At 38.9% G+C, this 18,142-nt stretch overlaps 1 protein-coding gene across 1 annotated transcript; it reads right to left on the reverse strand.

Moving 5' to 3' along the window:
- Positions 1 to 2,079: 2,079 nt before the first annotated feature.
- LOC101468039 (solute carrier family 23 member 1) lies at positions 2,080 to 12,789 on the reverse strand. Its single transcript, XM_004542161.4, has 12 exons — positions 12,605 to 12,789; positions 11,584 to 11,718; positions 10,266 to 10,423; positions 8,693 to 8,852; positions 8,290 to 8,471; positions 7,425 to 7,545; positions 7,187 to 7,343; positions 6,854 to 7,107; positions 6,527 to 6,691; positions 6,331 to 6,439; positions 6,140 to 6,235; positions 2,080 to 4,432 (listed from the first exon to the last, which is right to left on the reverse strand). Exons 1-12 carry the CDS (start codon positions 12,650 to 12,652, stop codon positions 4,200 to 4,202), a joined length of 1,818 nt encoding a protein of 605 aa, XP_004542218.3. The 5' UTR covers positions 12,653 to 12,789; the 3' UTR covers positions 2,080 to 4,199.
- Between the last annotated feature and the right edge of the window lie 5,353 nt (positions 12,790 to 18,142).

Genomic DNA, 18,142 nt, shown 5'->3' on the forward strand with positions numbered 1-18,142 from the left:
AGCACCCTCTCGTGTTCAAATTAAGGTAACACACCATGCAACAGTAAGAAAACGCTGCAGTCTCAATCAGATCAGAAAACATATTGTCAGAACGAAAAGCGTCCTTATAAGTGAGATCCTGACATTCAGTCAGAGATAAAGGTGTATGTAAAGCACTTATGTACAACAAAAACAAAACAGTTTATATACTTCAGCCATTTGTGTTTAAAAGCAGACACTAAATAAACATGAACCTTTTAGAGGGGCTAACTGGGATTGTATGGCTCGACTATCTATATCAAAAAGAGGTTTGAGAGGGTAAGTTTCTGGACCTTGTCGGTGAAGTCGGTGGAGTTCTTGATGTGGTGTGGGGTGTTCCCCACGAGAGGAGCAAGGATGGTAGCAAGGTGTTTAGCAATGTTATAAGTGGCTGAGTTTATGCTACTGACTATGGCACCAGCGAGGGAGGATAAGAAGGACAGACGCAACAACATTGTCATCCCCTATGTAGCCGGTGTATCAGAGAAACTCAGGAGAGTTTTCTCCAAGCATGACATCCCAGTGTATTTCAGACCCAGCAACACGCTCAGACAGAAACTGGTTCACCCGAAAGACAAAACGCCAAAACACAAACTTAACAATGTGGTGTATGCTGTACAGTGCAGCGAGGAATGCTCAGACCTCTACATTGGAGAGACCAAACAGCCACTTCACAAGCGCATGGCACAACACAGAAGAGCCACCTCCACAGGATAAGACTCAGCAGTCCATCTGCATCTTAAGGATAAAGGACACTCTTTCGAGGATGCCAATGTTCACATTTTGGACAGAGAGGACAGATGGTTTGAAAGAGGAGTGAAAGAAGCCATCTATGTCCACTGTGAGCGACCATCTTTGAACAGAGGCGGTGGTTTACGACACCAACTCTCTGCCATCTATAATCCAGTTTTGAGATCCCTTCCCAGACGCCTTAACGCCCACTCACATCCTGGGCCGTCTGACCTCAGGAATTCGCATGATAAGGTGGGGCCAGGTTTCACAATGAACACACCCGAAACTCTGGCTGATTGGGACCCACGCCCAGTTTCCCACCTTGGCTCAGGCGATTAGAGGATCATCAGGGGGTCCTTTTGTCCCTCTGTGAGGGGTCACTCCCACTAGGTTTATATCTGGGACTCTCCACCATTTGACCTTAGAACTGAAGAAGCTTCTCGGATGAGAGGTGAAACGTCTTCAAGCAACTTAAAGAAGTCCAGACGCTTTTCTTTGCAAGCTCCTTTGGTTCAAAATAAACTTTAACCTATTTGACTGCATTTTGTGTTTGTGTGAAACTGCACTTCTGCTGGACCCTGATTCCTTCTTGGACTTGTTCCCCACATCTTCTGGACGTGGTGAACTCTCTGTTGTCCTGTCTAACCTCACACAGAAAATCATCTTCTTTGGACACTGGTGTTTCTTTTGAACTTTTGATTTGTACTGGCTAACCGGTGTATTTTTTCTTTTCTTTCCTGTTTTTTTTTTTTTGTTTGTTTTTCTTTTTCTTCTGTGCTTGAATGTTATTATTTTTTAATCTTATGTCCTTTGTCTGGTGTGATTTTATGTAACTTCGAACTTACAATCTTATAAATAAACATAACAAAAACTGTGTACTGTAAACCCTATTTATTTGTATTTTTCATTTTTTCCAATATTTGTATATTTGATATTTTAATTGAGACTGTTCATAATGCCTCAGAACTATGCACCTCATCCCCCCCTTTTCTTTTTCCACATGTCTGCACTGGATAGGAGCTGCTCTGAATCTCATTATACATGTATATAGTGACACTAAAAGGTATTCTATTCTATTCTATTCTATTCTATTCTATTCTATTCTATTCTATTCTACTGCTTTACTCTGAATTAAATGTGTTTGTGTGTGATCTGAAAACAATCACATTCAGTTTGTTTGTTTGTTTTAAATTGACACTTTACACAGCATCCCGACTTGTTTTGTGGCATTGGGGTTGTAATTCTGAGACTTTAGTTTATGAAGATTAATATGATCAATGTGTCTGTGAAAGGAAGGAACATACAATTTTAACTTTGTTGTTTAAAATTTTATTATTTAAAAGCTATCAGAGTTTATTTGAAGGTAAACCAGTGTCATAATTTCTTCCACCAGTGAGCACGAGGGAACACATCAAATTTATAGTCCCATTATTCCAGGCATAATCCTGACAGTACACAGCAGTATAACTGGCTGCCTTACAAGTAACCCTGTTAGCTTTTGCTACAACAACACATGTAGTTTCTGTATGAAATAAAATACTACATGTCACAAACAGATTTGCTTCACTCGACCTTAGACGAGGCTCCTTCCTCACCGTTCTTCAGTGTGAAGACAATCAGTATTTCTGAGCGCTGATGTACAAGATATGCTCGACACCCAGCTCAGGAAATGAGCAGGCTGTTTCCCAAAGCGTACGACAAGAGTCGAAGGCTTAACCTGATCTTTATTATAGGAATAAATCACACTTTGTCAGGTGAGAGTGTTTCCTCTTAGTGAGTAAAACTGTTCCCAATGTGCGCATAAACATGTAAAAATGTTAAGTTTAAATGAAACAAATAAATACAAAACAGTTATGGAAACACAACATTTTATGAATGTCTTTGCTCTTATTTTCTTGACAATTCAGAGCATTTAATACTCTCTGATGATGACCTTCAGGGCATAATTATGTTTCATTTACACACATAATTATGTATAATTATGTTGGGCTTGAATCTTATAAACAGAAAAATAGCAGTTACCATGAATTACAGCCCATAAATGAGGTCAGCTTACATATACTTCACATACCTTCACTGGATGCTTATTATTTACCACGTTTCAATGAATGAATGAACCAGCATCGTGTTTTGCCCGCAGTGTGGCTCTATCTACCAGCGATAAATGCACAGTCATTTTCTATTTCTCATGGATTCTCTTTGAGCCTCACGCTGCTCCACTGAAACTCCATTTGCAGTGATAGTTGTGTCAGAAAAAAAATAAACTTGGCACTTGAAATCTGATCTTTCAAGAGCTTACAATAGATCTCATAAAGCAGGGCATGTCACGGGACGCTGATGATTGAAAAAGAAAATAAAGGCGATTCCTCAGGGTTGAAGTCCCGTCAGTGAGTGGGAATTGCTAAGTTATAATCTTTTATGCCACTGATATGCAGATCCATGCTACAATTTGACACAAAACTTTGACTTAGTGAGGAGGAACGCCACTTTCCAGAACACTGTGCAAAATTTAATATTCTGCAATATGTTCCCACCGAGGTACATCCAATCAAAGAAAATGTGAGATTTCTAAAGTGCAAATTACGCTCAGTGCCTCGTTCTAGCACGCCATCCTGAAATAACCTTAGGGTGTGCAACCAACCAATGACTTGTGGTCAAAATAGGCCCCGGGGAACACTGATGGCTCCACAGGTCGCAGCATTGCACCATATCCCACCTGTCTGTCAAAGTTGCTTAGACAAAGGAAATGAATACAGAGGGAAAAAGATATGACAGCATGGAAGGCAGGGAGATTGAGAAGATGTGTTATCTGTGTTTGTTTTCGCTAAAGGAAACACAATAACAGCTCAGGGGGCTGCTGCTGTGGGTTTTTAAGCAGCTGCCTGAATCAATGGGGAGATGGTGCTGTGTGATAATAAATTTATCCACGGGCTAAATTTAATTTCCTTCGAAAGAGAAGAAAGAAAAGCACATTATTCCAGTTTTCTGTTTGTGTGACCAGCACCAAGTTATTGGAAGATCTGGGAGTAATGGTGGCACACAGTAACACTCTGATCGCTCTGAAGTCCTCCTTTAATTGGTGTTGACAGAATCCGAGTCTTAGATATTTTTATTCCTTTTCGGTGCAGACAGGCTCAAACTGTCAAAATCTACTTTGCACATCAAAAGTAAAGCGACTGCAGGTTTGACAGAGATAATCCCACTGTCTTGTTCTTGTTTTTGTTTTTTTAAGATGGACAGATCTCTATTTGCAATCAAGATCAAGCAAAGAGAGAGCGTTACCTTAAATGCATATATACCTGATATTTACAGCTAACCAGTACATGGTTCAATTTAAAAGATATCCATCAGTCAGTGATGCACGGTCTAAACACCAGAGTCTTTTCTGCGACACGTCTTGGTAAGAAACGAGCAGTTTGATTCAAACTAAGAAGCAAACTTAAGGTCGTTCAGATCCGTGTGCTGTACTCACTCTCCGGGCTCTGTGACACATGGTTGTCCTCCGACTGAGATCTGTGACCCTTGTGTGGGCAGAAAGGGATGTAACGAGCCCAAGATTGAGATTGGAGGTGAGAAGTTATGCCAAACGGAAGATCATACACCTCATCAGTTTCCAAACTGCTGCTAGAGTCTTGAAGATACACGTTTTCCCAGGCTAAGAGGCCACGTTCACGTTTAGTCCCTGAATGGTATGAAGAAGGCTGTTAGTTGAATATGCCGCACCTTTCTTTATATGTACACATATACAGTGTAAAACAAGATTAGTCACTGTTGATATGTCAGCTAACTGCTCCTAGATGTGCATGACTTTAAGCCGGGGTGACATACTGCATATAGTGTGTTTGAAGAAGATACGTTTGACTCCATTATTTCCCAAAGCCACAACATATTGATCTGCATGTTTGAGTTGGTACAGATTTTATGCCCTTCTTAATACAACCTCCCCATTTATCCAGGCTTCAGACCAGCACTGGGGGCAGATTATTTGTGACCTCCTCAGGCTGGGAGAACACCAGGGAGCCACACTCCAATGTATATACTATTAGCTGTCGGTAAATTTGTTAATTTCTTCTGTGAGGTTGGCCATTTAACATGAGTGCCTATGAGGATTGACTCCCTTTTAAAGGGACTGCGGTCTTTTGCATTTCTTGGTTAGCTTTATTTATTAGTAATTCTACCATTTTGAATTAACACCACACAGGAAGTCTGTCATTTTTAATTGATTTTGGTGATTTTTGTATTATTCAGTCGTTGTACTTTTTCAAACTCCTCCTAGGGTTGTAATTGTATCAATTTCATATTTGGTTTGTCTAAACAACAGAGCTGCGAAATGTTATATTGCAAACTTTTTGAGTCTTTGTTGAAGGCGGTATCTGTGGCACTGTGGTGAATTTCGAACACTTGCCATGGAATTTTAATTTGCTGCCATTCACTTATAGATTATTCAATCTGACCCAGACTTCTTTCTGATATTTCCATATAAACGAAGATATTTTTATAGAAATATTTAATGGTAGTCATAGTGCCCCCTTGTGGCAACAAGAAATGCCATGAGTTTTGTCCATAACATTTTGAAATTATGGCAATTATGAGATAGAGGTCTCAGAAACTCATGTAGCAAATATGATACAAATGGCATTAGGCTATAAGGTTAAGCAGTTAGTGGTACTACAATTTGAAAACTGAGTTTTCATCAAAGGATGTGACATTGGTGCCATGTTGAATTCTGATTTTTGGCAATGAAACAGGAAATTGCTGTATATCTCAAGTACACATTGTCCGGTCAGCCCCAGACTTCACATGCTTGATAAGAGTCAGAGTCTGGAGACTCTTGAGGTCACACTTATGGCAACAGGAAATCAACAGTAGGTGATAATCATCATCCCACGTACATGAAACTTTTATTGGTGGTTCCATGCATGATATACAGCAGTGTGTCTTATAATTAGTGGTTATTCTCCATCACCACCTAGTGGGCGTGGTGGGTGGGTGGGGGTGTGGGTTCAGTAGCCAATTTAAGCAACAACCAATTAGCATCCCAGGCTTAAAACATCCACATAACCACATGAAACTCCTCATCTAAAGCACGCCTGAGCTGTAGCATGGCTCGACAGCAGCACCCCTGAGCATGCACTGAGACGCACTGATTGCAGCTTTAACTGTATTTATTACCTGCATTTACCAAGAAGTCCCATTGAGATACCTCTGTTTTACAAGTGAGACCATACACGCATACACGCATGCTGAGGAGGCAACATGCACAAAAGCAGGGCCATACGACTAGTATACTTCAATGATATGCTGGTATAAATATGTATCTTAAATACATCTGTGCCATTTGTTATAAAAAGTCTGTATTATTCAAGAGAAGCCATCCATTACAGCTTACCAGGAATTGTGTTATCTAAGAAGAAGCCAAGGAAGCCTCCTACAAACATATGAGTAGTCAACAATATTTGCAACACTTGATCCACCTCCTTGACACCTGAGACAAAAAAGTATCACAAAAGATTTTGGATGATTTGCTTTTTATTTAACATTAAAAACTATTTATAGTGATATTTTCAATGGTGATTTTACCTGTGTCAAGAAAAGTGTGATTCTTCATGATCCAATTTGGAATAACAAGTGCAGAAAACATGGAGAAACCAAATATAAAGATATTCCGAGAAGAATTCATATCTGTGGACTGCCATGTAAGATGTGTCAGCAAAACACAGATAGTAGCAAAAATGTAAATGATTAAAAAAAAAAAGGATTTAGCACGGTTGTTTACCTGCAGATTAGAAATTCCAGCAGCTCCTATGACTCCAAACATGATCATGAACATCCCTCCAATCACAGGTGTAGGGATGGTTGTGAAGATTGCTCCAATTTTTCCCAGGATCCCCATCAAAATCATGACGAATCCACTCAGAAGAATCACTGTTCGACTGCCCACCTGTTGCCAAATGAAACATCATGCGGTTCATATGTTTTGCCCGGGTAATCAGGACCCACAGCCTCACTCATAAATTAGGTTTGCAGTCTTGATCCTTGTGTTGAAAGATAATTAAGCTCCGGAGTGGAACATTTTATGCAATTCATATTCACAGTATCTTACTCTGGTGATGCCGAGGGCTGCCACATTCTCGCTAAACGAAGTAGTGCCATTGCCCGTGCCAAACGCCCCTGCCAACAGTGACCCGACTCCCTCGACACCGATGCCACGATTGATGGCGTGCTTGGGGGGAGGCGGTGCTCCTGACAGCCTGGCACATGCATGGTAGTCACCCACAGACTCTGCCATGGAGCATATTATTCCAGCAATAATGCCAACCACACCTGCCAGGCTAGCAGTTGGCAACCCCCATTTACCTGAATAGGTAGGTCAACAGTTAGGCTTGTCACTGCTGAATACGTCTTTTGGCATTGTTTTAATTCCCTGTGGACTCACCAGGATAAGTAAATGTGAACCAAGAAGCCTCACTCACGACATTTCCCTTCACATCTGTGCGAGCCAGGTAGCCGTATTCATCTGGATCAGATGGCAGAACATCATAGATGGTGAGGAGGTAGCAGACTAACCATGAGACTGCAATGCCCAGGAGAATCTAATCAACATCTAAAGTTAGTATTAGAGCCAGTATGTTTTTGCTACATCAAATATGAAGTCGAATTTTAAGAGAACATACTGGCATTATCTGAAAGAGAAAGAACTTTGAGACGTGCAGTTTCTTGATCTTGTTGTATGCAGGAACAGGGATTGGTATGCGGCGGAGGTATTGAGAGAAAAGGATGATCAGCACTGTGGTCCTGTGCATAGAAAAGAATAAGCAAAAGGTGATGAATGCAAACAAAAACTCAAAAAACATCAACACAAACTGCTGAATTTAACTAATTTAATTGCATGTAAAATTCCCATGTCATTTTGTTACAAGTTGCACAAGTACAAGTTGTTACATTTTATGGAATATAGTTGAATTAAATTATTTGATTGTTTGATACCAAACACATTTTCCTTAAAGATTTTTGCATTTTATTAAATAAATCTTTGATTTTTTTAAAAATATTTCAGTGCATTTTACTCAAAATTATGACTTTATATTTATTGTGTCATTGGAAACCCATATGGAAAAGATATATATAAATCTTATAAAGTTTCTGTCTTGTGTGAAACTTGTATGAAAAGCATACAAGAGTGAAAACAGATATAAGATCCCTTGAAAAATTATATAAATGAAACTTGTATGTTTTGAAAACTTACTAAAACAATATATGAAAGTGGCCACTTTCATGAGTAAATCATATAAGCCTTATATGATTCACTATATGAAGTAGGCCACATCTGCTGCAAGTCTTTTATAAGTTTTTTCTATTTCTTTTCCATATGGGAAGATACTGGTGATACCGCTGTAGACACCATGTTTAAATCACTAGCTTTTGGCTGTATGCTAAACCACGACAAGGCAGAATTTACATCCTGATGTAAGTCTAGACTGTGACCTTGTGGGATGAAAATCTTCAACCCCATACTGATGCTTCAGAGTGGTTACATACATAGCAGAAATGCCCCAGTGGCTGCCTGCCTTCACTCCAGCTGAGTCGTACAGCGACAGGCCTATGAGTGACACGGTTGGAGCAATGGTTAAGGGGCCAATGAAGCGCATGAGGAAGCCGATGAGGCCAGAGAAACCAACCAAGACCTGGAGGAGAGAGGCCACCATAATAGAGCCCTGCAGCTGTGGACGGGAACATAGTGTTCAAGAACATCAGTATCAATGTCACCGTGTTTTCTTTGGCTGAGTGCTAGACTTAAACAATGAGTACAACTCGTTACTTCCTGGAGTGCAAACCACATGTGTTCACTGAATAAATCATGAGCTCTGCAGAAGTGCTGTTATGTTTTTGTTAGCGTGCTTTTAAGCAAAGATTTGGATGCGCAGAATTTGCGTTGGCTCACTGTTCTCATGCGGGTCTGCCACACTTCTATGAAGACAGGTGAGGAGGTATTGACCAGGCTGGCATTCTTGGTCCAAGCTGGGCATTCCCAGTCTGGCATGGACAACAAGGCCATGGCTGGGGTCACCAAGGCAAATGTACCTCCCTGTAGGATGGGAAGCCTAGAAGTGTGACATAAACAGTAATAACTTTCAGATAAACAGACAATCAGTTAGACCCATAGTTAGCACATGGTACGCTAACAAAAGAAGACAGTAGGTCGTTAAGCACAAGCTAGCAGATTCAATTTTCTTTTTAGTAAGCTTGTTTGTTTTTTTAGCCTAAATTATGCAATACTTTGCACAAAAAAGTCACTGTACGTCTTGCTAACAGCCCATAGCTTTGTGCCCTATAGTGCTGACATGGTTGCATGTCCAGAAAGACAAAATTAATAATATTTATCATAATAGCAAGCTAACATTTACTAAGATGCTAAGATTTACTACAAGCACCAATTGATGCCTGTTTTTTTCTTTTTGTTGTTATTTAATAATCTTTCTAATTCAGCTACCTTTCAAACTTAACATGTATTTGTGTCATAAGTACATTTTTTTTTTATTAATTCCTGTCATAAAAATGTGATTGGAATTTAGTAAAAGAAACAAAGTATCTATGCAGTGTTGGGCAAGTTACTTTGAAAAAGTAATTAATTATAGTTAGTAGTTACTTCTTCAAAAAAGTAACTGAGTTACAACATTCTAAAAGTAATTGATTACTTGAAAAGTAACTATTGCGTTACTTTAAAAAAACGTTTAACCCTCTGGGGTCCAGGGTATAATTGGCCATTTTTAACTACTTTTGATTTTCCCTCCACATTTTACCTTTAAAAACTATTTACTTTGCCTTGTTTGGTATCATCCTTTTCAGCACAACCTCACGTGTCTGAATTTACAGTCAGGTTTTCATTTTGACAGACTGTATTAACATAATTGATCTAAAATCAGACAAAAAACATAAAATCAGAGTAGAAAAAGTTCTATTTTTTACTGTAACAACCACAAACATGTTTATTGAATCATATTTCATAACTTTAAATGTAAATATAAATTGTCAATTTTAAAATCATATGCACAAGTTTTGCAAACAACAAAGTTATTTGCATCCATTTACCTTTTACCTTTTTTAAAATAACCATTTCAAACTATTTACAGAACAATCAGCTGTTCTTCAATAAGATGCCACACAAATTATTTGTGCTACTCCAAATATTTCTGTCCACTATAAAGAAGAACATCACAGCCTGATACCTGCAGGTCTGACAGCAGCAGGTGTATCACTCCTGTTTCTACCCGGAGACAGCAGTCGCCTCATTGTTCTGACACACAACACAAAACTATCCACAACACTACACATATTACGTTATTCCCATCCCTGTATCTATGTAAATATTAGAATCTTACTGAATTTTTGAACATGGTCTTGCTCATCCACGGCAGCAACATCTTGTGCAGACAGAGTTGTATTAACTATTAAGTCAATATCAGACCATCCCTAAAGGATACAAAGCAGCAATAACCCAGCAGCAGCACTATTACCTGACACCGAAGATGACCTGCAGAATCGTGCACAGGCCAGAGACGAAGAAAATGTTGTTAATGAGCTGACTCTGGGTCAGGCTGTCATGCTGCAGACATAGGCCCTCTGAGAGGATGAGAGGGATGGAGATTATCCCACCAAATGCTGTCAGGTAATGCTGTAGAAGAGACAAACAGTGATGATGATGACAAAACGATGGCAGTGATTACACTGTTACCAACATTAGTGAAACAGAGAGAGCAGAAGGCCTATAAGGCATCCGTGTCACTTATGGTATGGGGTCATTTTCTGTATTTGTACACAAACAAAAAGGGGTTGCTTTTAGACTCCTTAACTGCTGTTGTGATGTTTACAGTTGGATCTCTGTCCACCACTACACTTTCAAAAGTAAGTGGACAACCTAATGTAATAAGAAATACAAGGATTGTGTTTAATACTTGAAAATCACTTGCAGTTACTGACTGCCTGAAGTCTAGAACCCATGGACATCATCAAAAGCAAAAATGTCCTCCCCTGAGACACTGTGCCACAGAAAAAATATCGAATTTCTTTACCTTTTATGTCATTATTTGTTTACTCTGTGAAGTACTCGCCAATCAGTTTGGCAGTATTTGTTTGAATCTGAGCAGAGAGTACAGCCCTGTACACTTTACAATGCATCCTCCTGTTTCTCTGAGCAGTCACATCATCAATAAACACCACTGGCAGCCACTCATGCACGTGCCTTAACATCAGTTCCACCATACTTCACAGATGATGTGATATGAGCTGTTCGTCTCGTTCTTCATATGTTTCCCAGAACTGTTCAGTCTCTGTTAGATGTTTAAGTCTAATCTGTCTGCACCTTTTTGCATTTGCATTCATGAAGAAGTCTCACAGAGGTAAACCTACCTCCTTGAGAGTGTTCTTAAAGTTCTTTTTCTTAGCCATGGAAAAAAGTCTGGTATCGTGCACTTTAGTTGTCACCTGTGGTCTTTCAGGAATTTTGATGTTGTTGAGTTGACCTGTGCATTGATTCCTTTTAAGATTGTTATGACCATTCCTACTGTTTTTGCTTTCTCTGGTTTATTTTGAATTTTCATCCCAATTATAGAATTTTTTATTTGCAGAAACATGTCTTTGGATCTCATTTGAGAGGGAAATCCAAATCTAAATTCAGCCCTTAAACTGCTTGCTAAGTGGGTGTCCAGTTACTTTTGACCCTCTGAAAATAGGGGGCTTTGTCATTGTTCAAAAACTTTTGGATCTGATTATACATGACTGATAAATGGATGAAAAAGACACCAATACACTAATCACATCAAAGATTAAACACACCTGAATAGCCAAGAAAATGCACAGGTACCAAGGTGGAACATCAGTCACACAATAGGTCGGTTTATTTCTGTCTCCATCTGTTTCAGACGTTTTACACGCCTTTCCTTTGAGGTGATCATTAACTCGCTCATCCATCTGTAATATCATAGAAAAAAAATCAATCAAAAAATCAATACAAAAGAATCAGTATGCCAAAATAAAAGGAGATGAAAAATCATTATCTCGGGACTAGTTCACTTCCAGTTTATATAAAAACAGGGAACAAAAATTTTACTGAGGACAAACAGTGCTTTAAGAAATTTATTATTATAATTGTTGTTTCTGTAACGGTTAATCCACCAGCATGTGCAAGCTCTATAACTGAAATAATAGTTTTGATTGTAAAATACAATTATAGCTATCCATGAATTTTGAAATTTACACTTTTATAAATAAAAACCCCAATAAAACAGTAAATCACATGATCATTTTTAACTAGGATGCTAAATATATGAAAAAATTAAATTATTTTAGTTTTCAAACAAAGTTTTTTGACAGATGCTAGAATGTGTGAATTCTCGTTTTTATGACAGGTGGTCCAATAAAATTTTTAAGCACTGTACTAGTGTAATGACCTGCCTTCAGCTGCTTTTTGTGACTTGCAAATATTCATTATTTAACACTGAATCATTGAATAATTTGAGGTTTTATGTGCACGTTCAGGCAGAGAGTAGATGCAATGGAATGCACAGACATCATAAAGCATTTTATTTCTTTATTGGACTCGTATGTTTAAAAGAAAATACCATATTGTGTATATGTGCTCTAAACTGCAGCAAGCACTAGTAGGTTGCAAAACTTTCAAAACTTTCTCACCCTTTACTCCCACTGGATCACTTAGAACAGAGTTAAGTGCAGCTCTTATTGCAGTTAAAGGCAATCTGAACGTTTCCAGGTGCCTATTGATGCTGACCTTATTTAGAAAGAATGCTCAAAGAAGCAAACAATGGTATCTTTTACAAAAACACGTTATTGTACTCACATCAAACGCAAGATTGTCGAGTCCACTGCTGTCCACCCCAGAAGCCATTGAAATTTCAAAATGAAGTAGATTTTCTAACAAGAGATGAACCAAACTGTATGTACAACAAGGTACTAACAAGCAGTTGTTACTTGTTAAGGAGCCAAAGGTGGACAGGACGTTGTAAAGGTGTCTTACTGGCAGTGTCTGCCTTTCAGAGTATCACATTTATAGCTAGTACTGTTATGGTCATCCCAGGACTAAGTTCAGCTCCAGGCACCCGTGTTAATTATTTTTTAACCATGTGGACTTCCTAGTGCTAAAGGTAAGTTAGGAGAACAAGGTAAATAAATGACACTGACTATTGCATTTGTTCATATATTATCCAGTTTCTGTGAGTTAAAAATTATGCACTTTTGCTTTCAAGGTCTGATGTGACCCCCCTTTTCGCTCCTGGACATCAGCTAATGGGAATACTTGCCCAATCGTCTAATTTGGATTGAATTTTCTAAAAGAATAAAACACTGATTCATTGAGCCTCATTCTTCTTATTCTATCTGTGGTAGAACAGCCAGTGTGCTTAAGGTCACTGTTTTTCTTTATGCACCACATTCATCTTCAAAGAATTCAGAATTTCTTGCTCTATCAATGATTACAACCTATCCCAGCTCGATGCAGGAAAACAGACACACTATTATGCTCCCTCCACCGTGCTTTACCCTCGGATAGAAGATGCTGCAGTGCCAGTGTTTTCGTTTTCCATCTCCTCACTGCAAAAAGGTCCTCGGGTCAAATCCACTGGGCGATTGTGGAATTTGCATGGTCTCCCCTTGTCTGCATGGTTTGACACCTGGCACTCTGGCTTACATACCAAGCATGTTATGTTAATTGGTTAATTGTCTGTCTCTCTGTGTTGGTCCTGCGACTTGCCCAGGATGTCCCTTAGCTCTTGCCCTATGACAGTGAGGATGTTGTGACACTGAATTGGATAAATGGAAAAAATTAAGTGAATGGATTTTATTTACATAGATAATCTTTAATTGCATTCATGGCTCGTGTTCAAATATGATGATTTAATGCAAAAAGCATAAAAATTAAAAAGGTTGACTTCCAGGAACCTAACTTACTCTAAATAATCGTAAAGTCCAGTAAAAGCTGTGATAAGTTGACAGAGAGTATATATCAGCAATAGTGATAAAATGTTGTATGATTAAGGATGGTGCATGATTGGGGATATACTTCCCAGCAAGGAGAAAGAGATGTGAGAGAAATGTGGCCATGCAGAGCTGTATGTCCTGCTGTATTCTTGCTGTATGTCAGCAAGAATGCCGGAAAACTAATAAACTAAAAATCTTGAAACTTGGTGGAGAGGTGGTGTGATGGTTCAGAGATGAAAGCGTCCAAATACATAACACCAGAGGCAGATAAAAAGATGGAAAACACTGAGTCTAGGCTTGGGGTCTCATGCCTTAAGCAAAATATACAAGGGAAAAGGTAAGAGGCAAGGTCCAAAAATCCCAAAGCACACATGAAACTTTTAAGAGACAAAGTATGAATTAAAGTAAAGGATATTCTAAAGTCATACACAAGGAAATCTACAAAAGAACATCAGGAAATAAATGTATAAATATAAATGTAAATGGGAGGTTCAGCAGTGAGTACGAGCATAAAATAAATCTGGCAAATGTGAATATGAGTGGGTGCATGAACTCACCAATCATTTTGTATTTCCTTCTGATATCTGTACCTGAGCTGAGGTGACGCAAAAATTTCCCCGTTGTGGGATCAATAAAGTCTTATCTTATCTTATCTTCTTAACAATAAAACCACTTGTGGGTGGTAGCAATCCTTTGCAGGTTTTAGGGTGGGGCCTAATCATTGCTGTAAGTGGGTGTGTTTGTTTGACAGTAATGTTCAATTCAATTCAATTCAATTTTATTTATATAGCGCCAAATCACACCCGATGTAATGTTTCCCAGAGCAACATTAACAAGATGACACTGTTCCCATCACCTTTCTGAGGGTTTAACGCTGAGATCAGAGTACACCGAGGTAAATGATTGTCCGATTAAACTCATGACGAAGAAAACTCACGGGAAACTTTAAAAAAATGAATATGTCATAGACAGGATATTTGGGCGAGGACTGCGCGGCTTTAGTGTCTCAGTGGGTCTGATGTTTAAAAAATTGTTTTCTTTCTTCTTTGATTTGCTGATTTCATGTTGAACTCATAGATAACACTGACAGATTCTATTTGATGGCTTATAGTTTCCATGTGAGACTTCTATTACAGACTATTACAGGTTACAAAATTGTTAGATAAAAAGATTCATGCCAGCAAGCACTCTTTCTTTTTCCACAAAGCAGTGAGGAGAATGTGAGTGTTGATTAATGCGCTGAGCCAGGTATGGCAATATATTTTGGCAATATATGTCACAGTCATCAGATGAAAACAGACTCCAGTGTCCAGTTAGGTAACAGAAAGAGGGTCAATTGCAGTGCTGTGCTTTGTCTCTACAGCAGCAACATTTAGGTGTTTGATATGAGATCATAGCAACCCAGACTCACCTACGTTCCAAAGCTAAAGTCAGTGTAATCCATGAGTTCACACAGTTGTCTCACCTATTCTGATTGAGCTGAAGCAATTACACTAGCAGAAACAGAACTACGGGATAATAAAACCAGATCCACCCCAAAGTCAAGAGAAATCCTTTTACTGGGTGTAGATATTTAGTTAGCAGCGCCACAAGCAAGCTCTTTGCACTTTGAGATAATTCTAATATCTGTGTCTGTGCTCGCAATGTGAGCTCCGCGAGCACACTTAGAAAGTCATTTATATTCTAAATTACTCTTTGCAGAACACCATGCTTTAACGTCACTGGCTGCGATACGGCAAATTATTAACACCCTGCAACATTTTCATATGCAGTGCCTCTTTATCATTTTGTATCATTACCAGACAGATTAATTTTTTATATTCTGAGATTAGAAAAACATTTCAGTCCATTTGTGTGGATAGAGCAAGTAAAATATGATCTCTTTGATCATTAAAACACTGAAGTATTTTCTGTAATGTGTTTTGTTGCAAGTATTTACAGTGGGGGAAATTTAATCCCCTGCTGAATTTTTAAGTTTGTTCGCTTGTGATGGTGCTTTCATTTTAATGGATGCAGACAGAATATAAACCAAAAATCCAGAGAAAAAACATTACAGAAAAAGTTATGAATTGATTTGCAGAATTTGCTAGAACTCTGGATGCCACACATTGGTTGTATGCCCATTAAAATCAGTCATCCAGTCATTTACAGATAATCCTAATCTCCGTACACAGAATCAGTTTCTTCCATTCCAACCTCTCCACTACAATGTGCAAAACCAAAGAGCTATCAATTATTTGGCCATGGAAGAAATATCAAATGACCATCACTTGCTCTTGGTCTGAAGATCTTGCTTCATGGGGGTGAGGATGAACATGAGAGAGATGGACGATCAGCCCAAAACTTGTTAACGATGTGAAGGCAGTTTGGATCAGAGTCACCAAGAAAACCTTTGTTAACTAACTACATTGTAATGGACTGAAATATTGCTGGTCTTTGTGCTCAAGAAGACACGAATGTACACCTGTTTTATGAATGATTCAGAGAAGGCTTGGGAGCCGGTGCTGCGTTCAGATGAAACCAAAATCGAGCTCTTTAGTATCGACTTGACCCGCTGTGCTTGGAAGAAGAGAATCAATCAATCAATCAATCAATCAATCAATCAATCAATCAATCAAAACTTTATTCGCCACATGCAGGTTGCAGGTTGCCCCCCCCCCCCCCCCCCCCCGACCTTACACACACAACACAGACATCACATGGGGATACAAGTCAGAGATCAGTAGAGTTACAGAAAAACACTGAAATGTACACTACAATGGGAAAGTACAAGAGGAAAAAAAGAGACCTCTACTCATGCTGTGCTTCCATGGTAGGACAGCATGAGAACAGGAAACAAAAAAAATGCTGAGAATGACCTAAAGGACATCTCTCCACAGTAAAGCAGGAGGCTGTTTTCTCCTGTGGGTACAGGACGCCTTCACTGCATTGAGCAGCCATGTAACACAACATCTTGGATGAGAACCTCCTTCTCTCATCCAGAACACTGAAGACGGGTTGTGGACTAGTCTTCCAGCATCACAGTGACCCAAAGCATGTAACAAAGGCAACAAAGAAGTGACTAAAGAAGAAGCACATTAAACTCTTGGAGTGGCTCCAGACCTCCATCCTAGAAAATCTGTGGACTGAGTTGAAGCTTCAAATACCAAGGATTTAGGGTGTTTCGGTAAAGAGTAAATTATTTCCCCCACTGTAGTTACAACAAAACACTTGCAACAAGATAATGACCAGACACACATCATCCTGTGCTGAATGACGTTTCCCTGTTTAAAACGTGACAGCTGCAGTGATGCATCTACGTTACGTTCAGTCATCGGTTAGCAGTGATGTGACTGAGACTCGTGTTCACATTCATGCATGCAAATCTGCTCTCAGACTCATGATGGCATGTTCTGGAAGGAAAAGGCTGGATGCAGAAATGTAAACACATGGCATAGAAACAGCAAAGGAAATGCAGCTAGTGGACTTCAGGGCACACACAACAAATGCTTCATGTCATATTTATTGATGCAGCAACTACAGACTCTCAATGAGCCCGAGGGAGCACATAAAGAATGTGCGTTCTCTTTGAAACCCTCTGCAGCGGTGTATGTCACCACGGCTGCATTGTATATAATCAGGCTCATTTTCATTGTATCTTTTTTCTTTTTAATTTCATAACTTGCCAAAAATACTTTTAGACAACATCTAAACAACTTAGACTATAAAGTAAACATGTGAAACAGGTGAAAATGATTTTTCAATGTCCACGTTTATAGTGAGTAGGGAAGACGGCTAAAGCAGATGACAGCTATCATAAAGTTCACTTTATTGTTTTAATCCCCTGCTATCATTCTCATGCATCTTTGTAGCTGTGATAGTGAGCAGTGAGTCATTCATGTCTTCCTCAGACGGGCCGGTAGACACTGACCGAGGACGTGCGAGTTATACGTCAAACATGCTGCGTTTCTACCTGAATAAAATCAGATAATCAGATTAATGGCTGCCTTTCTCATACATCGTACAGCTTGAAATCACAGACCTTTTCAGAGTAAACAAGTGACAGGATCACTCTGTTCAAAAGTGAGTTTAGGGAAAGAAAAGGAAAAATACAACAAATTACCAAACTACCAGTGTGAGTGGCCTTGCTATGAGGCAGACTTAATGATTAAAAAAACATTTTAAACACAGACCTTGTAGTGAAAAATAATTGGGGTTTTATATACGCAAGCATATTTACAGTTTTTGTTTATTAAATAACATAAATAACAATAAAACGCATACATAACACAGAATTATTGGTGTAAGTGTACAGTCACAAGTCAGCTTGTTTTCATAATACCTTCCGAAAGGCTCTTTCTCAGCAAGTGATGCACTTTCATGAGAAATTTTAAAGTAAGTTTTCCTTATTCAAAAGATGAAA

This window comes from Maylandia zebra, linkage group LG15, assembly GCF_041146795.1.
Source record: "Maylandia zebra isolate NMK-2024a linkage group LG15, Mzebra_GT3a, whole genome shotgun sequence".
NCBI classification, from domain to species: Eukaryota; Metazoa; Chordata; class Actinopteri; order Cichliformes; family Cichlidae; genus Maylandia; species Maylandia zebra.

Coding starts and splice junctions, on each gene's coding strand:
- LOC101468039 (XM_004542161.4), bottom strand. CDS start 12,652: ATGGCTTCTGGGGTGGACAGCAGTGGACTCGACAATCTTGCGTTTGAT. Junction 8,853..10,265: donor CAGGTCATCTTCGGTGTCAG/GTAATAGTGCTG, acceptor TCACACTTCTAG/GCTTCCCATCCTACAGGGAG. Junction 4,433..6,139: donor CTTAGATAACACAATTCCTG/GTAAGCTGTAAT, acceptor CATACCATTCAG/GGACTAAACGTGAACGTGGC.